The sequence below is a fragment of the Myotis myotis genome, unplaced genomic scaffold, assembly GCF_014108235.1.
Source record: "Myotis myotis isolate mMyoMyo1 unplaced genomic scaffold, mMyoMyo1.p scaffold_m19_p_17, whole genome shotgun sequence".
Classification (NCBI taxonomy): Eukaryota; Metazoa; Chordata; class Mammalia; order Chiroptera; family Vespertilionidae; genus Myotis; species Myotis myotis.
Genome location: NW_023416321.1, coordinates 345,048 through 362,055, shown reverse-complemented (window position 1 = coordinate 362,055; position 17,008 = coordinate 345,048). Strand labels below are relative to the sequence as shown.

The following is a 17,008-nucleotide window of genomic DNA, read 5'->3' as shown; positions in this document are numbered from 1 at the left end:
AGGTTCCCTCCCCCAACCCCCTCCCCCTGTCCCCCCAACAAAGAGTCCAGTGTCTTTAGATGCAAAGGCCGTGGGTGCTGGGAAGGGGCCCGTGTGCGCCCGGAGCCAGGGCCCCGTGAGGCAGCCCCTCCTGGATGTAGGTCTTGGTTTTCCGCCGGAAGTATCCGGAAATGGTGGCGAGGGGATGGCGGGGGACGGGTGTGCCGCCCCAGAGGCCTCCGAACAGCAGGCTCGGGCCCCAAAGGGCAGCTTGGGGGCAGCGGCCTCATGGGACACCCCCTTCGTGGGCCCCCAGCCCCCGGGAAGAGCGCCTTCTTGGCTGAAGGAGCGGAGAACTGGACTCCCAGCTGCCGTCCTCCCGGGAGGCAGGGCTCGGGGCTCCCTCTCCTGGGACCTCCACAGGCGGCGGGGGGCGGGGGGAGGAGGATTGGGGTGCCTGGGCCCAGGCTGGGATGCAGCGTCCGGCCCCGCAGCCCAGGTGGCGGTCCCCGCGGTGGGCAGGGTCCACCCCGCAGCCCTCGCCTCCCAGAGGCCGTGCGTGCACCTGGGCCGGTCTGCACACTCCACATGCTCGCTCACACCGGCCTGCGAGTCCCCCTGCAGCCGCTGCCCGGGGTCGGGGGGTCGGGGGGAGCAGCCTGCCCGGCACTGTGCCTGCCCGGCCGCCAGCTGCTGGCCACCTGCTGGAGCAGAGCCACAGGTCCCCAGGGACCCTCGGGGCACAGCCAGGGTCCCTGCTCTGTCCCCGGGGGGCTCTGGGACTGGCCCTCTGGGTCTCGGCTCCCATCTCTTAAAGGGCCACGGGCAGGCCCTGCTGGAGGGGCCAAGGGGACCCCGTGCAGCCCTCTCAGCGGTGCCTCCCCCCTCGGGGCAGCGTGTCCCGGCCGCGCACACACGGGCCCTGCCCAGGATGTGCCCAGGGGCCTGTTCCCCGGGACAAGCAGAGAGGGACCTGGGGAACCTTGTGGGCTGCGCCTTGGGGTCACAGTCCCTCGGCCCCTCCCTGCTTTCTGTCTTGGGGTCCTAAGGTCGAGGGTGACCACAGAATTCGGAGATGGGGCCCACCGGCCCACCTGCCCCTCCCCCCGCCTGTGTGGGCTGGGCTTCCGGGGGCCCTGGGTGTGAGGTGGGGGTTCAGCAGGGGTGTCTGGGGTTTCTGGGGGGCTGACACCAAGGGGATGGGTGGGACCGGCCCTGCCCTGAGGCTCTGGGGACCTCGGCAGCCTCCCCGTCAGAGGCAGGACCCGGCACGCGGAACACAGCTGCTCCCCGCCTGAGGGGGGAGGCTCCTGGTCCCCCGGATCCTCTGACGGGGCGCCGCTGGGTCCTGGGGGACGTGCTGAAATGCACAGGGACCGGGGGCGCCCCCCCAAGGAGGCTCTGCCAGTGGCTCGTTCACCTCTGAGTGCGAGCATCGGCTCTGAGCCCAGGGCACCCGAGGTTCTCGCGCCCGCCCTCTGCGGGGATCCCCCCTCCTCAGTCCCCAGTGTGCCCTACAGAACCCTCCCTGCTCCCTCTTTTCCATACCCCACACCCTGATCCCAGGCAGCACCAGCACCCAGACCTGTGGTCAGTGCAGGCCAATGAGAGTGAGGACCAGAGAGGACGTGCAGGCAGGGGAGATCCTGGGAGAAGGCGGGAGGTCACTGTGACACCCCCAGGCTGGGTCTGCCCTCTGCCACGCAGATCCCGACCGAGCGGGGCAGCAGGGACAGCGCTGGCCTCCCCTCCCCTCCCCACCCGCAGCCCTAGTCTGCTGACCTCGCCCCGCGGATCTGCGGGAGGCCTGCCGGGTGGTGACGGCCACAGCTGTGTGTCCTCCGCAGGCGTCTCAGATTTCAGGCCCTGCCACCCGCCGCCCGGGGTGAGCCCGCACCACGTCCCAGAGCTGTGGGTGTTCCTGGGCCTCCACACCCGTCTGCCTGCGGCCCTCCCCGCCTGCGTGGCTCACTGAGGTCCTTCCCACCGGCCCCTGGCCCCGCCCCGGCCTTCCAGCCCTCACCTCTCCCTGCACAGCTCACGCCTGGCCCGGCCTGCCTGGCGGTGGCCTTGGGGTGGGTGCTCCAGAGGGCACGTGGCACTCAGCGTGGCCCGGGCCCCATCTCTCCCCATAGGGCCTGGCAGGTGGTGGAACCAGAACCCGGGTGTGGACGTGGTGAAGGCCAGACCAGGGCTCCTGCTGCATCCTGGCCTCGGCGGGAAGGTGATGGCAGACCTCAGTGTCCGTGGCCTGTGGCAGGGCCCCCCGTGGCCTCCATGGGATGGAGGGGGAGGAGCCGGACTGCAGTGACCCCCCGGACATGCTGGTCTGCCCCATGGGGCACCTGGCCTGTCCCGGGGTCTGTCCCCTGGCCTGCCCGGACCGCGGGTCACCCAGGGGCAGTCTGCCGAAAGCTGGCCCCCCTTTTGGAGACTTTTTGCATCCCTTTGGGTCTCCTAAAAATAAGCTTTTAATTTATTCTAAATTAATATTAAAATTAAACCTAAGTTAAATTGAACGCATCTGTACGCTGACGCTGAAAGCCCTCACGTGTGAGGGTGTGGAAAAATCGAGAAAAGCGAGGGAGGTGCACGGGAGGCACTCGGCCTGAGAGCCGTGCAGGTTGGGGATAAACACGGTGAAACCAGGGCCCGGTGGGGGCGGTGCACAGCCCTTAGAACCCAGCGCGAGGCGTGGGCAGAGGCAGGGCCGCGGCTGCTGGCCCTGCCGTGGCCAAGGGCTGAGCTGGCCCAGGGGCCGCTGGAGGGGAAGCTGGCTCCGGGGCGCGGGGAGCTGGGGTGCACCTGTGTGTCCGTGCGCGGCCACTGCAGGCCGAGGACTTTGTGCTCACGCCTGGCGTTCTGACTTGTCTGCAAAAGCAGCTCTGCTCCCTGCACTGCTGACTCCCCACTGGCCTCCCTTCACCTTCTGGAAGGTTCCTCGTCTGCTCTGGGCTCCACTGTAAATGCTGTGGACGCCTCCCCGACCCTGCAGGTGCCGTGGCTTCTGTGTGTATCCGTGAGCTTGTGCTGCGTAACAGGCCGCCCCAAGCTCAGCTGCAGAGGCCAGCGGGCAGGCGTGTATTACCTCAGTTTCCCTGGGGCAGGAGTCTGGGTGACGGTGTCCATGGGGCTGGGGGGCCCGCAGGGCTGGCTGCAGCGGACCCCCTCCCAGCTCACCCTCTCGGCCCCAGGCCCTCACTGGCTAGAGACCAAGGCTGCCCCCTAAAATCCCGGCCGCCCTCTGCTGGCGGGAGGCCCTGAGGCAGATGTCAACCCCCGCCCACCCTCACCAGTCAGGACAGTGCCGTCCAGGTGACGCAGTCACCTCACCCTGCGGGACGTCCACTCAGAGGTGTGCCCCCAGCAGGCCAGGGAGCTGGCCCAACAGCGGCGCGGCCAGAGGGCCGCCGAGACCCAGGGCCACTGTGGGAGGCCAGGGCGCAGGCTGCGCGGGCGAGGGTGGCGGCCGGCACCTGTGGACTCCGCGCCTGTGTGTCCAGTGAATGAGCCGGTTAGGGTTTCCGTCTGGACGGAGCTCAGGCTCAGCCGGTGGCTTGGGTGTCAGGGATGTGGGTGTCGTCCGGCTGGCAGCGCTCTCTCCTCTGTTCCCTTGCCAGCCGCCTGCCCAGTGAGGTCAGCAGGTGCTGGGCACACCTGGGCTTCCCTGGCCGCCTGGCTCCCGCAGGTCCGGCCACCCTGGGAGCCCAGGGGAGTGGGGCGCGGCCCTGGGCCTGGCCCCTGGACCAGCGGGTCATGGTCTTCCCGACTCTAGACTCCCCGAGGCCGAGTGTGGGTGCCCCCGAGTGCCCCGCACAGAGCACCCTCGCCTGTAGCAGTTGGGGAGGATGCTCCCCGAGCTGGGCGCATAGAGGGGTGAGGCTGATGCCCGTCCCCTCCCCGCACCCCGTCCCCGCCCTCAGGAGGGCCCTGCACGGGGAGGGGTGAGGACAGAGCGGCGTGGGGGGCCCTGTCCCCTGGTGTGTTCTCCCCCACGTCTGGCCCAGGGCCTCTGAGTCACTCACTCTTAGGCCTGAGCCGGCTTCCGAGGAGGCCCCACAGGCCGTGGCCGCCCCGCCCGCCCGCCCGCCAAAGGGCTAAGTTTACCCTTTTCACATGAGTTTCCTTTTCTTTTATTAGTTCTGGGCTGTTGGCGGCTGGGCCTTTCCCTGTCATCATTGCCTCCCTGTTCCAGAGCGGGTGGCTCAGCAACCACAGAGTTTTCCTATTATGGCCTGAGAAACGCTGCCTGGGCCAGCCAGGGCTTCTGGAAGGTTCTCCGGGCCGGCCAGGAGGGGCTTCCGGTGGGACTTGCTCATGTTTCTGGGCGGACACCCCCACTCCACCCCCAGGGCTGGGCTGCGGGGCTCACCCACCGCCTCCCGTTCCTGCCCCCACATCGAGGTTCCATTATCCCCCCACCTCCCCCCCTTCTCCTGCCAGTCCTCTCCCCGTGCTGGTCCCAGGTCCCCTCCTTGTCCAGCCACCTTCACAGAGCTGTGGGCAGTGGCCTGGTCGTGGGGTGGCATCTCAGGGACTCTGGGCCCTCAGAGCTGAGCGGCCCTGTGTCCAGCGAGGCTAGTGGTGCCGGACAGGCCAACATTGAGGGCCGCCCCCATCTGGAGGCTTTGCAGCCCCCAGACCCCGCCCAGCATGGCTGGAGACGGGGGAGGCTTTGTGCCCACCTCAGCGTCTCCACCGCCGGGGGTCTGGCTGCTGTGGGGAACCTGGGCACGGGGGGGGGGGGGGGGGGGTGCTGGGAGGGGGCGCCTGGGCAGCAGCGTCTCGGCGCACACGAGGGCAGGGTCCCTTCCACGTGGGTAAGCCTGGATGTGCCCCCCCCTTAGAGGAGGTGGGCAGGCCCGGGACAGCCCCTCCCGGGCTCAGAGCCGGCCGTGTACTCGCACATCTGAGGGCACACTCAGCCCGCGTTCCAGACGTACGTGCATGTCGACCTTGTGTGCAAGCCCATGTGCACCATATCCGTGCACGCACCCCGGGCACACCTGTGAGCGCCCGCACGCACATCCTGATGCCCTCGCTGCGTGGGCTCCAGCCCCGTGGGGACCTCCTGGCTCATGCTCACCCCCAGGGGGGCTGCAGCCGCTCTGGGTCTCCTGGTGGGGGGCTCTCCGAGCGGCCCCTCCCTCCAGGGCTTGGTCCCCGAATCCTCCTGGGCAGGCAGACAGCTGGGCGCCCACCTGCCTCCGGGCGGCTGGACCGAGGCCTGTCCCCTTCCTCCATGCCGGGCGCCCAGCGGATGGACGTCCTTTCTCCCTCCCTGTCGTGCAGCGGGGGCTGCAGGCCAGGTCACCGCTGGGCTGTCGGTCCTGCCTCCTCCCCCCTCAGCCCCCTGGGGCCTGGCTCAGAGGCTGCCTGCCCCGCCAGTGTCTCAGCCGCCCCTCGTGCTCTGGGGGACCCAGGGATGGCTCCAGGGGCCCAGGCGGCTGTGCAGGGGCTGTGGGAGCCGGATGGGGGGAGCTGGTGCCAGCAGCCCATGGGCGGGGCTCCCGGAAGCAGCGAGCGGCTGGGAGGGGGCTGCCTCTCCAAGGGGCCGCCCGCCATCTCCGCGAGGCCTTTTTTCTTTTACAACCCATTGCAGTTTCCAGAAAAGGAGGTGCCGATCGGGGGCTCCCTCAAGCCTAAGCAATGCTCGCTCCGCCGCCCGCTCGCCCCCCCTCCCCCGTCTGTCCGTCCCTCCATCTGTCCGTCCCTCCGTCCACTCCTTCTCCCTCTGCCTCCAGGCTGGGGTGGCAGGCTGGCGGGGGGGCCCTCTGTTGGGCCTGCCCTCAGCTCTGGGCCCGGGGCAGGGGCCGGGCAGACCTGTGGGGTCTCTGGCTGCTGGACTGGAGGCCCCAGCTGCGGGCAGGAGCATCCCTGGTGCCCTTGAGGCCGTCCTGGCGGAGGCGGTGGACATGGTGACAGGTGGTGGAGGAGGCCCCACCCCCTTGGTTGTGCCTGACCACACCGGCCGCCCCTACCACCTACTCAGTGCGCAGGGACCCTGTGGGCAGAGGCCGGGCTCCGTGGCCACTTGAGGTTCTTGGGGTGTCAGGCACTCCGGCCCGGCTCCCTCCAGCTGGGCGGCCAGGAGGGAAGTGGCTGCCACAGCCAGGGCCCTGTCTCCCGGTTGGGTTGTCCGGTTGCCCGGGCCTCGGGGCGTGGGACAGGCAGGCCTCCCGGGCGGGCTGGCTTCCGGAGCGGTTTTCTCAGCCAGCCCGGGGCCCGGGCCAGGCCTCTGCGGTGCACCGGGCAGAGCCAGGCGGTGCCGGGGCTGGGCTGAGCCCCGCATCTGGGGCTGCAAACCCGCCTGGGCCGGCCAGGCGGGGGGGGGGGGGGGGGGGGTGAGGCTCAGCACAGAATGGCCCGCCTGGCGGCTGCCAACACCCCCCACGGTGCTCGGCCCTTCCCGAGATCAGCCTGAGCCAGTCCGTGTCCCGGGAACCGAGCAGATGGACAGCCCCTGGGTGTGGCCACCCTGGCCGTGCACGCTGGAGGGGGCCTAGGCCTGCACAGGGGGCCTGGGAGCGGGCGGACCTCACTCCCAGCCTGGCACTGGGGCCTGGGGGGCCCCGGCTAACGATGCCCCACTCCTGTCAGCCGATGGCCACCCCCCACCTGGGATGAGGGGGTCACCGAGGTTTGTCAGCCCCCCCACCCCCACCATCGGTGCAGACAGAGCCAGGATCAGGGTCGGACTGCGAGCCCGTCCCACCCACTGCGCGGCTCCCACCGCCCCCGCTGGTGACCACAGCGCCGCGCACGGACCCTGCCAGGAGGAAGCAGCCTGCAGCCCAGTTCCCAGCCAGACTTGGCCATGCAGCTCCAGCCCTGGCCCCGGCCCCGGCCCCGGCCGCCTCTGCTCAGGCTCTGTCTGGGGCTGGCTACTGGTCGGTGGGCGGCGCTGGGGAGGTGGCAGCCAGGTCTGCCGTGGCTCTGCTGGCTGGGCACAGTGCCACCACCAAACTCCTCGGAGATGGAGGTGACAGCGGGAACCAGGACGCTCTGCCAGGGTCAGGAGCCAGCAGTCCCCCCCTAACACACACACACCCCCCGCAGTGCCCGCCTGGCGAAGCCTGCAGGGCCTTCCCTGCTCTCCAAGGCCCAGCCCAGGACGGTGGCCAGCAGAGACCCCTTCCGGCAAGGGCGTGGGGGCCCCCTGTGCAGGCCTAGGCTGGGGAGGGGCTCAGAGCGCGGGCATCCTGCCGGCCCAGCGTGGGCACTGCACATCCTCCACGGGGGCTTCCCGAGCCGCTGCGTGAGCGTTGGGCGATGGGCACGTGGAGGCGGAGCACTTGGGTGACGAGGCTCTAGCGTTTCAGGGCGGAAAGAGGAGCCGGGACCCAGGTGACGGCCCAGCCGGAGGCAGGACTCAGGGAGCCCTGCAGGTCACCTGCGTGTCAGCAGAGTCCAGTGGCAGCGGGGGCTGGGCCAGGTCAGGGGGGGAGGGGGCAGGGGCTGGGAGGGGCGGGGCCGGCGGGGCAGGGGTCCCTTCCTCACGGGCTCCGAGAAGCTGCTCTAAGGCAGCACCTAAGAGGGTCCCCTAAGTCGGGGGACAGGCCAGTGTGGGTCTCTGGCCGTCGGTGTGTCCTCCATTTCATGGAGCCGGGACCGAGGCTCCTGCCCACCTGGCCCCAAAGCCCCCAGGCCGCGGGGACCCCCTTCCCGGATGGTGTCCGAACAGGGTACCCCTGAGGGTCCCCGCCCAAGGCCAGGATCAGTCTCCATCTTCCAGTTCAGGGCCCAGTCGGGTTGGGCCGCCCGCTGGGCCTCAGGCCTGCCACCCAAGTGCCCTTGCGGGGGAGGGGTCGGGGGGGGGGGTGATGGGTCCTCAGGCTGGCTGTGCGGGACCCTCCGCTGGAGCGGCCTCCCAGCCTCGGTTTTCCTGGATCCAGGACTGGAGAGCCCTGTGGGACCAGCCTGGGCCCGGTCGCCCCCGCCCCCGCGTGTGGGAGCGCTCAAGGTGTGGGGTTCTCAGGCTGCGCGCCTGGAGAAAGCCTTCATCCAGACCCGGCTGTTGGACCCGCTGCTCCCCACTGTCCCCTGGAGGAGCCGGGTGTGAGGGACTTTCCTGGGAGGGTGAGGGGGCGGGAAGCCTGGGGGACCAGGGCCGGGCAGGGTGAGGCAGGAAGGCCTGGCTCACCCCACAGGCATGCCCCCCCAGGGTCCCCGGAGCCCAATGGGCCGCCACCTCCCCGCCCCCTCCGCCCACTGCCGGGAGGCCAGCACTTCCCTTCCCAGCCCAGCACCCCGCCCCGGCTGGACGTGCCTGTGGTCTGGCCTTGGCCCAGGGCAGCTGAGCCCTGCGGTCCGGGAAGTCCCTGGCTCCCGGGCCCCTTCGCCCCCTGCCCCGGGTCCCCTCAAGGACTGCCCGGGGCCGACACCCACCACGGGGCCAGCTCACACCCAGCTCGGCAGCACTGAGGGACGTCCACAGGGCCCGTTCACACGGCCTGGGGGTGGGGCACGGAGGGAGGGAAGCTGCGGGGTTCCCAGCGGGGCAGCCCCTCCCTCTCCCCGACTCTGGCCTGCCGCCTCTCTGCTGAGTCACCTCGTGTCTGGGAAGCTCCCAGGGCCACGCCAGGCTGGATGAGGCATCACAAATCCACGGACTCCCTGCCTCCCAGGCTGGGAAACAGCTGCCCTGACTCACCTGGGGCCGGGCCTGACAGGCCCCCAGGTCCCTGCTCCCCATCCCCTGGGCTGGTCCCCAGCCAGGCTCACTGTCCTGGGGAGGTGACAAGGGGACCCTACCTCTGAGGGCCCAGCAGCCCCAGGACCACCCACCAGGCACCGGGGCTGTGCTGGGTGTAGGGCGTGTGCTTTCGTCTCCATGGAAACCAGGCAGGCTCGCTCAGCTTGGCCTTGGACACTGGCCTTGGCTAGAGAGGGGACACTGGTGGAGGGTGCAGGTGGGCGTGGAGAGCTGGGGGCGCAGCGCGGAGGCTGTCTGCTGGGGAAGCAACAAGTGACCTGGCTACGTGTGTGTCTGCGGCTCCATGCCCGTCTCATCAGGACTGGACCCTGACAAGCGAATCCCTGCACCTCCATCCTCAGCTCCTCCCACCTCAGGCTCCTCCTACCTCAGGCTCCTCCCACTATCGGCTTCTCCCGTCCTCTCTCTTCCCTTGCCTCAGTTTCTCCTCTTGCTCACCTGGAACCAGGCACCCGTCTGATGAGTCAATTAACTGAACTGTGGAGAAGGTTAAGGGCCCTGCTGTGGGGAAAGGCCAGACCTGGTGCCCGCAGGGCAGGGTGGGGCCTCCGGGGGTGCTGCTAACCTGGCCCTTCCCGGGAGTCGGGGCAAAGCACTCTGGCAGGTGTGCGGGAAAGAGGCCAGGAGTCGGGCTCTGCCGCTCAGGAGTCTGTCCTGGGCCAGTGTCTCCCCTGGGCCCTGAGCAGTGTCCGGCACCTGGCTGGGGGGCGTGGGTGGGCTGGGTGACGGGGCAGTGACAGGCTGGAGGCTTTTGCAGTAACAGGGCACTAGGGCCTCCAGACCCTGCGCCTGGCTGTTGGGTCCGAGGGGCACTTCTCGGCCCGCTTCCTGGGTATTTGAAGGTAAAACCCAGAGAGCTGGGGGCCTGGGAGCCACCGCTGAGGGCTCCGTGGGAGGCGGGTCCCTGCCCAGCCTGACCCTGGCCCTGTGTCCACAGCCAGCAGCCGCCTGATGGGCACCTCCCCGGCCTCCTCGTTCATGGGCAGCTTCCTCACCGGCAGCCTGGGCGCGGCGGCCTCCCCGCACCCCAGCGGCCCTGCGCCCCCACCCTCGGAGCAGGCCTACCGCGGCTCGCACCCCGCCGCCCCCCAGCTCTGGTTCTCCCGCTCCCACGAAGGTAAGTCAGGGGCAGGCCCGGCAGCCAGAGCGCCCCCTCGGGTGCCCAGGCAGGTGAAGCCATCGGCGCCCTTGCTGTGCCAGGGGCTCTGGTGAGGGGCCGCCTCCTGCCCAGAGCCCCCACGGGAGAGGTAGTCGTCTGTGGAAATGAGGTGGGCACCAGGCAGTGGTCCTGGCCAGATGTGCAGCACAGATGTGCAGGGAGCGAGCGGGGGTGGGGCCAGGAGGGCCCGGGAGCTGAGGAAATGTGGGGCACAGCTGGCCAGCCAGCCTGGGCTGCCCTCCGCCCCCCAGGCCTAGGGAGGCATGGGCTCCAGATGTGGCGGCTGGGAGGGAGGCCGGGGAGGGAGGGCGGCGGGAGGAGAGCGCTGTCATCCTGCTGAGGCTGCCGCCCCGGCCGGCCTAGAACAGAGTCCCTCCCCGGCCCGGGCTCCTGGTGGGACACAGCCTGCGCACACAGTAGGTGCCTCATGAGCACATGTGGCTGGAGGTCATTCCGGGACTCGGGGGCACCCCAGCTCCCGCTGTCTGCGCAGCCCCGGGCGCTGTGCTGTGGGTGGGGGCCCTGGGCCCCTGGTTGCTGCTGCCCGCTGGCCGCTCTGCCCCGCGGCACGGGAAGGGTTAAGCCCGCGGCGGCTGGCACGAGGAGAGGCAATTGCAGTTGGCAGCGGGCACAGAGGGCTCCGCTGGCACCGGCACCGGCACCTCTGTAACTCAATGACTGCGAGTGGCGGGCGCCGTGGCTGCGAGCGCGGACCTGCACGCCGCGGCCACGTGTTCGGGCGGGAGATGAGCGCCCCACGCGCTGGGGAGAGAAAGAAGCCGCTCTTTGTGCCACAGGAAAGGGCTGCTCTCCAAGCAGGACAGGTGCCCGAGGGCCCGCGGTTCCCATGATCCGGCTCCGGGCCGCGGAGGCACATGCGGGGCAGCGATAAGGAGCAGCGCGTCCCCCGGGGAGGCCCCTGGAGGGACCCAGCGGGAAGCGGGGGGCCCGGCCCACACCCCCCCCTGCACTGCCCGCCCCGCCACTGCTGAGCTGCACCCCAAGGGGCGCCCGGCGATTCGGGAGTTGGGTCTGGGCCCTGCCTCTTCCGGCCCTTCCGGCCGCTGCCCGCCTGCCCTCCCGCCCGCCGCCAGCAGCGCATCTGGCTCCCAAGGCGTCCGCGCAGGGAGGGGGGCGGCTGAGTGTCGGGGAGCTGGCAGGGAGGCCTGCGCAGTCTGAGGGCCACCTCAACCAAAATAACGGCCACTGCCCGTCCCTGGCCCCGCTGCAGGTGTGCAGGCCCACGGGCGGGCTGCCTCGGTTTCCCCTCCTGCAGCAGTGCTCCCCGCAGGAGCTGGGCCCGGGAGCAGCTCCATCCCCCCGGGGGACCTCCTGGGCAAGGATGGCGGTTTGTGGGCAGCACCACCTGCCCTGCAAGAAGGTCCTGCCCTTCTGGGGGCGCGGGGAGGGGTGGGAGGCCCTCAGCACCTCCGCCCCTCACTTCCCCTGAGCAACGGCTGTGCTGGGGGGGCGGCGTGGGGGTGCCCCCTGGCCGGCGCCCTGTCTTGTCCCCTCCCCCCCATCCCCGTCCCAGGTCCTGGAGATGCAGCTCCTTCAAGGCTGGTCAGCCTGAGCAGAAAGAGCTGGAACTGGGCCCCACGAGTCTGTCACCCCCCCACCAGCCCCAGGGGGCATCTGTCTGTCACCCGGCGCCCCCTGGGTTATGCGCCCACAGTCGGGTGGGGGCACAGGCGGGTGCAGGACAGGGAGCTGCCTCCCAGGCTCCAGAAAGGAACTTGGAGGTGACGGGGTGGGGGGGAGGTTGTCGCGCCCGAGGTCAGCTAGTGTTTGTGCCGTCCTGGGGCCCATGCGACCGCACGCACCTTCCGGCCTGGCCTCCGTGCCCCCCTGCCCTCTCCGGGTCTCTGCCTTCAGTAAAGCTGCCCACGGGGGTCCCTGCCCCGCACCCCGCGCCTGGCCCGCCTGCCGCAGCTCTGACAGGCCACGCGGTGCGGCCGCCTCGCTGCCGAGCCAACGGGGATCGTGAAGGCCGGGCGGGCGGGTGGCGAGTGGCAGTGCTGGCTGGCTGCCCTGGCAGCGTGCCTGGCTGCTCGTTTGACTGCGTGCCAGCTGGATCCCCGCTTGCCGGGGCCTGTGTCTCTGCCGTGTGTATTGGGGGAGGGGGCACGCGACACGGCTGGGGAGTGGGGGCCAGCGGCGCGGGGGGCTGCCCGGAGGCTGCTGAGTCTGGCTCACCCTCAAGCCTCCTTTCTTCTCTCCAGCCCGGGGGGGGGGGGGGGGGGGGGGCGGGGGGGGCGGGGCAGGTGCCCATACGGCCTGGCCAGGACGGGGCCTCTGAGGGGTTCTTATCTCTGGGGCCAGGAGGGGGCAACAAGTGGGGGGATGGGCCCTGTGTCCCCCACTCCAGGCAGCCCCCCTGTTTGTGGGTGGACTCTGCCTTTCCTGGGCAGGGTAGGGAGGTGGGGGATCAGCTGGAGTGCAGGGCGTAGCCTGGAGCTGGGGGACCCTCCCCGAACATCCGGCTGAGCCTGGGTGTCCCTGGCTGCCTGCCCCTCGGGTTCCCTCCCCTCTGGGGCTCGGGGAGAGGGGGAGGTGGAACTGGCCAGTGTTGGGGTGAGCCCGTGTCTGGCCAGCCTGCCCCGTGGGTTGGGCTGGGGGCGGGGGGCACAGCACAGCTGGTCCTATTGTCAGGAGCCTGGCCCCTCCCTCTCCACCGCACCCCCCAGCTGCCTGGCTGGGCCACCCACGGGGCTGATGAAAGGGGTTCTGCTCCTGGGGGCTCAGCTGCGGGGGGCAGCCGCTGAGCAGCACAGCCCAGCTACTCGGGTCTCTTGTGCCACCTGGAGGGAGAGCCGTGGGCGGCCATGGGCACGCGCGCCAGCGCTGGCCTCTCCTGCCGGGCTCTCTGGGGGAGCCACTTCTCCGTCAGGGCTGGGCTCCAGGGGGACCCCTGCTGTTCCCAGCCCCCAAACTTCCCCGAGTCCCCCGGGCTGCCCCCCTGTCTCCTCTGAGACCTCAGGCCGCCCGGGGCTGCTGGGAGCAGGCAGGTGCAGGGCCTCGTCCGTGTGAGGGATGGACGTCGTCCAGCCCAGCGGCTGCCGCTTCTGTGTGGCCCCGGAGGCCCTCCCTGGGCGGCCCTGGCCCTGGCCCAGTCCCTTCCTGTGTGCCCCGTGGCTGGCATGGCCCCTGGATCTCCCACAGGCCCCCGTCCCATCGGCCCGTCCCCTCCCCTCCAGCACCCCCAGCCCTGCCTGCCTGTCCCCCCACCCCAGCCGCCAGTGGGGCCAGCGGGCTGCTCTGAAATGGGGGGACGGGGCGGCGTGGGGGGAAGGGACACGCTCCCTGGAACTCTGTGCGGGGGACAGACCCCCAACTCCTTTCACCACAGCTGAGGGAGGGCCATCCTGCCTGACCTCTGACCCGAACCTCCAACCTCCTGCCCCTGCCCGTGCCCCCTGCTGTGCCTGCCGCCTCCTCAGGGTCCCAGCCTCCCCCCCCACTCCCACCCCCGTCTCCCCTCCAGCTGGTGGCCCCCGCCCTGCTTCACTGCTGGGGTCCCGTCCTGACCACCGTGGGCCCAGCACCCAGCAGGGGGCGCTCTGCCAGCCCCGCCACGGGGCCTGGGCTCTGCAGCTGCAGGCGGCCCAGAGGCAGGGGCCCAGGCTCAGCCCGGGTGCGGGTCAGCAGTGGCCCCCGTGCACTCAGCCGGTGCCGTTTTATCCCACCCCTGGCCCTGAGTTGGCCCCTCCTCGCTCACTTCTCCCAGCAACGCCTTGCGATGTGGGCAGCGAGGGCTCAGGACGCTGGACGAGGCCCCGGGGGCTGCATGGACCGCAGGTCCACGGCGCCTGCGCGGAGGCTGGGCGATGCCCGGCACCTCTGAGCCTCAGTTTCCCCATCTGCAAAACCTGCTCAGCAGAACAGCCGTTCAGACCCTCCGTGATACAGGCCGCAGCCCGCGCCACACGGAGCCCCGCTGTCCTCGCTGTCCCTGTCCACTGTGGCCGGGGCCTTGCTGGGAGCGCGGGGGGCTCATGTGCGTGGGCAGCCCTGGGCCTGACTGGGTGGGAGAGGCCTGCGTCGCTGCCACATCTGTGGCTGCCAGGTCGTTCCCGGCCCCAAGCCCCTGGGGTCCCCCAGGACCTGCGTGTGGCTAGGCTGCTCCCACGCAGCATGGAGCCCCCAGGAGGACGGCAGGGCCCCCGGCAGTCGGGGCTGCTGTGTGGGGTGTTAGGGAAGGTTGGGGGGTCACCCCGCTTGCCCCTGGCCTCTGACGGGGGTGGCATGTCTGCCCTGTGCCCGGCTCTGCTCCTCCGCGAGTGCGTGCCGGGAGCCGGGACGTCCAGGGGCCGCGGACCACGGGCAGGCTGCCCGGGGCTCTTGTTCCTGAGGCACCTGAGGGAGCCTGGCACCGTCCCCCCGGCTCTCAGCTGCGCCTCTCAGCCAGGCGCACACGCCGGGCCCTGAAACTGGGCACGGGGGTCAGCGTGTGCCCATGTGACCCCCACCCCCGGCCGTCGTAGCCGCGCCCCCAGCTTCGAAAGGCCGAGCTGGGGACCCCTGAGGGGCCAAGCTTCCCAGCCCACTCCAGCCAGAGGAGGGGCCTCACTCGGCTCCACACCCCCCCCCCCCCCCGCCTTTCGGAAGCACAGCTGGATGCCCGGTCCGAGCACCGAGTGCGAGGGGGGGCTGACATAGGGCGTTTGGCCAGGAGCAGGGAGGACGTGGGAGGGGCTGTGGCCAAGCTGCTCCCTTCAGACCCCTCTGCGCCCAGGCAGACGCCCCTAGCCGACCCCGAACTTCCTGAGCGGTGGGTGCAGCCTCAGGACCCGCCCAGCCCGCGTCTGGGTGTCACTGCCACTCAGCAGACTGTGCGCCGAGGTTGGCAGCCATTGGCACCGAGTGCGGGTGTGACGTGGAGACGCCTGGTCAGGGGCGGGCGCTGGGCCCGGGGCCCTTTCCCAGGCCAGGTGTCTCCTCGGGGTCCTTCAGGGCCTGGGGGGTGGAGGAAGGGCGGGAGGAAGGGGGTCTGCAGAGGCTCCACTAAAGGGGCGTCCCTGCTGCTGGCCCTGGAGGGGGGCCCCGCTGCCCAGAGGAGCTGGGACCTCAGCCGGGTCTTACGCAGGTGGATGGTCCGTCCTGGAGCTGTGAGCCGGGCAGCGGCCGCATGAAAAGTACAGATGTCCGGCCGCGGCCAGGGGCTCCGCAGGCGGGTGTGGGAGCTGCCCTCGGGACCTGACACTGGGCTTTGAGGCTGACAGTGGGGAGAACTTTCTAGCAATTTGAGCCTCGGTATCTGTGTGGGTGCCACCCCCCAGGGAGGGGCCAACGCTGTTTGTCCAGCCCATGAGCTTTGGGGTGCTGGTCCTCACTTCTCCGTACCCCACGGGGCGCTGAGAGTGCCGAGACTTGTCAGTTATGCCAGGGGATAGGGCTGGTCTCCTGGCAACTCACAGGGGAGCAGGATGGGGACCTCAGAGCCACCCTTCGGGCCTGGACCCCTCTTAGAACTTGTGGGGTCTCGGGTGTGTGTGGGGGGGACTGCAGGACTGTAGCCACCCTGTCCCTGTGTCCTCTCCCTGCCCTTGGCCCCCTGCCCCCTGAGCCTCCCCAGATGTGCCCCCCATTTTCCTCCGAAGCAGCCCCTTTAAGGACCTAGCGGCCCTGACTTCTGGCTTCTGGTCTTGGAATAGCTGCTCTGATTCATAAAAATCATTTCTCATTTTCTTACTGAGCTCAGAGTGGGTCTTGTTGGAAGAAGAAAGGGCCTTTCTGTGGCCGGGTTGGGGGGGGACTTCTCTCCTCTCTGCCCGCCCCAAGCCCCACCCCCGCCACACCCCCGCGGAACTCCCCTCTGGGGTCCCGGGGTGGGGCCCTGCAACGCAGATGGAGGGGGGCCCCTCGGCTGTTTCTCCCCCCCCCCCCCCCCCGCTCCTGGGGGACGTCCCAGCTGGGGGTCAGAAGGGGAAGCAGAGGCAGGGCCAGCACCCTCTCTGCCCCTGAGGACCCGGCAGGAAGGAGCCCCCCTGGCCAGCTGGACCCCTGCTCCCCCGGAGGGCGGGTGGGCGGAGGCCGGACCCCCCCAGGGTCACAGGGGGCCCGCCTGGGAAAGGGAGTCTGGGAAGGAGGAATTTACAGACTTCTGTTTACCAAAACGAGGGCCCGTAAAACATTTAACAGTCGCCAATTAAAGGGGCAGCTGCGTCTGCCCACTCCCCGTGCAGCTCAAGGCCTCGCCCCCGCCCCCTTCCCGCCTCCCCGCCCCGGCCACTCCTGTCAAGTCTTCCGGGAGCCGAGTTTAATCGAGGAAACATCTGCTCCAGATGTGTCCCCGCACACTAACCAGGCCAGTGGGCCCACGCCGGCAGGAACGGGCTGCGAGGGGACAGGCCAGGGCGGCATCCGGCGCCTTCCCGGGCCTCAGACGGGCCCCATGGGTGGTGTCCTCGCGCCGGTGGGACCGGGGACGCTTGGGTGGCGGATGGGGACGGCCACACCTCGGACCCCCTGGGCCAGGGGACATCCAACCGTGGCCTCAGGGGCTGAACGGTGGCCTGTCACTGCTGAAGGGCCTGCTGGGGTCAAGGTGGACTGTGGGACCCCGCCCGGAGCAGCCCCGTTAGACGCCTGACCATTTCCGACTCTGAGCTCTGCCCCTGAGGCTCCCCCTCCATCCTTACCCCTGAGCCGATCCCACGGCCCCTCCCTGCCCAGGGGCCTCCGGGCTGCTGCTCCCAGTGCGCTCCAGGCTGTCCCCCACGCGCCCCAGCCGCCCCCCCCCCCCCCGCATCGACAGTGTCCAGCCACACCGCCCCACCCTCCCTCTAACGGTCTCAGCACCCGCCCCCCCTCAGGGAGCCTCAGGCCATTGCGATGCCCGGCCCTTGCGGACGTGCGGGCCTGGAGGCCTGTCCCTGCGCGAGAGTGTTTCTCAGACTGAGCTCCGTGGCGGGTGAGCCACGAGCTGTCACAGGACGAAGGGGTTCTGACAGAACCCTCGTTTGGGAACCGGAGTTCCTGAGCAAGATGACAGCTCTGCCTCGGGACTTGGCAGGACTTAGTTGAGGCCACCAAGGGGCGTGCTGGTGCCCCCACTCCCCAGGCGTGAGGCTCACGGCTCCCTCTTTTCAAGGCATGGCCCTCCCCACCCAGGATGCCGCCTGCTGGGCCCTGCACCAGCCCCTCCCTCTCCC

The 17,008-nt window shown here is 70.3% G+C and overlaps 1 protein-coding gene across 3 annotated transcripts in view; it reads left to right on the top strand.

Annotated features, from left to right (window-relative positions):
• BAHCC1 (BAH domain and coiled-coil containing 1) overlaps positions 1 to 17,008 on the top strand; it is a 45,125-nt gene that overhangs the window by 6,237 nt on the left and 21,880 nt on the right. For all 3 annotated transcript variants that reach the window (XM_036342169.1, XM_036342166.1, XM_036342167.1), the window contains exon 2: positions 9,633 to 9,812. In XM_036342169.1, coding sequence (XP_036198062.1) covers positions 9,633 to 9,812 — 180 coding nt within the window. The remainder of the gene's footprint in view (positions 1 to 9,632; positions 9,813 to 17,008) is intronic.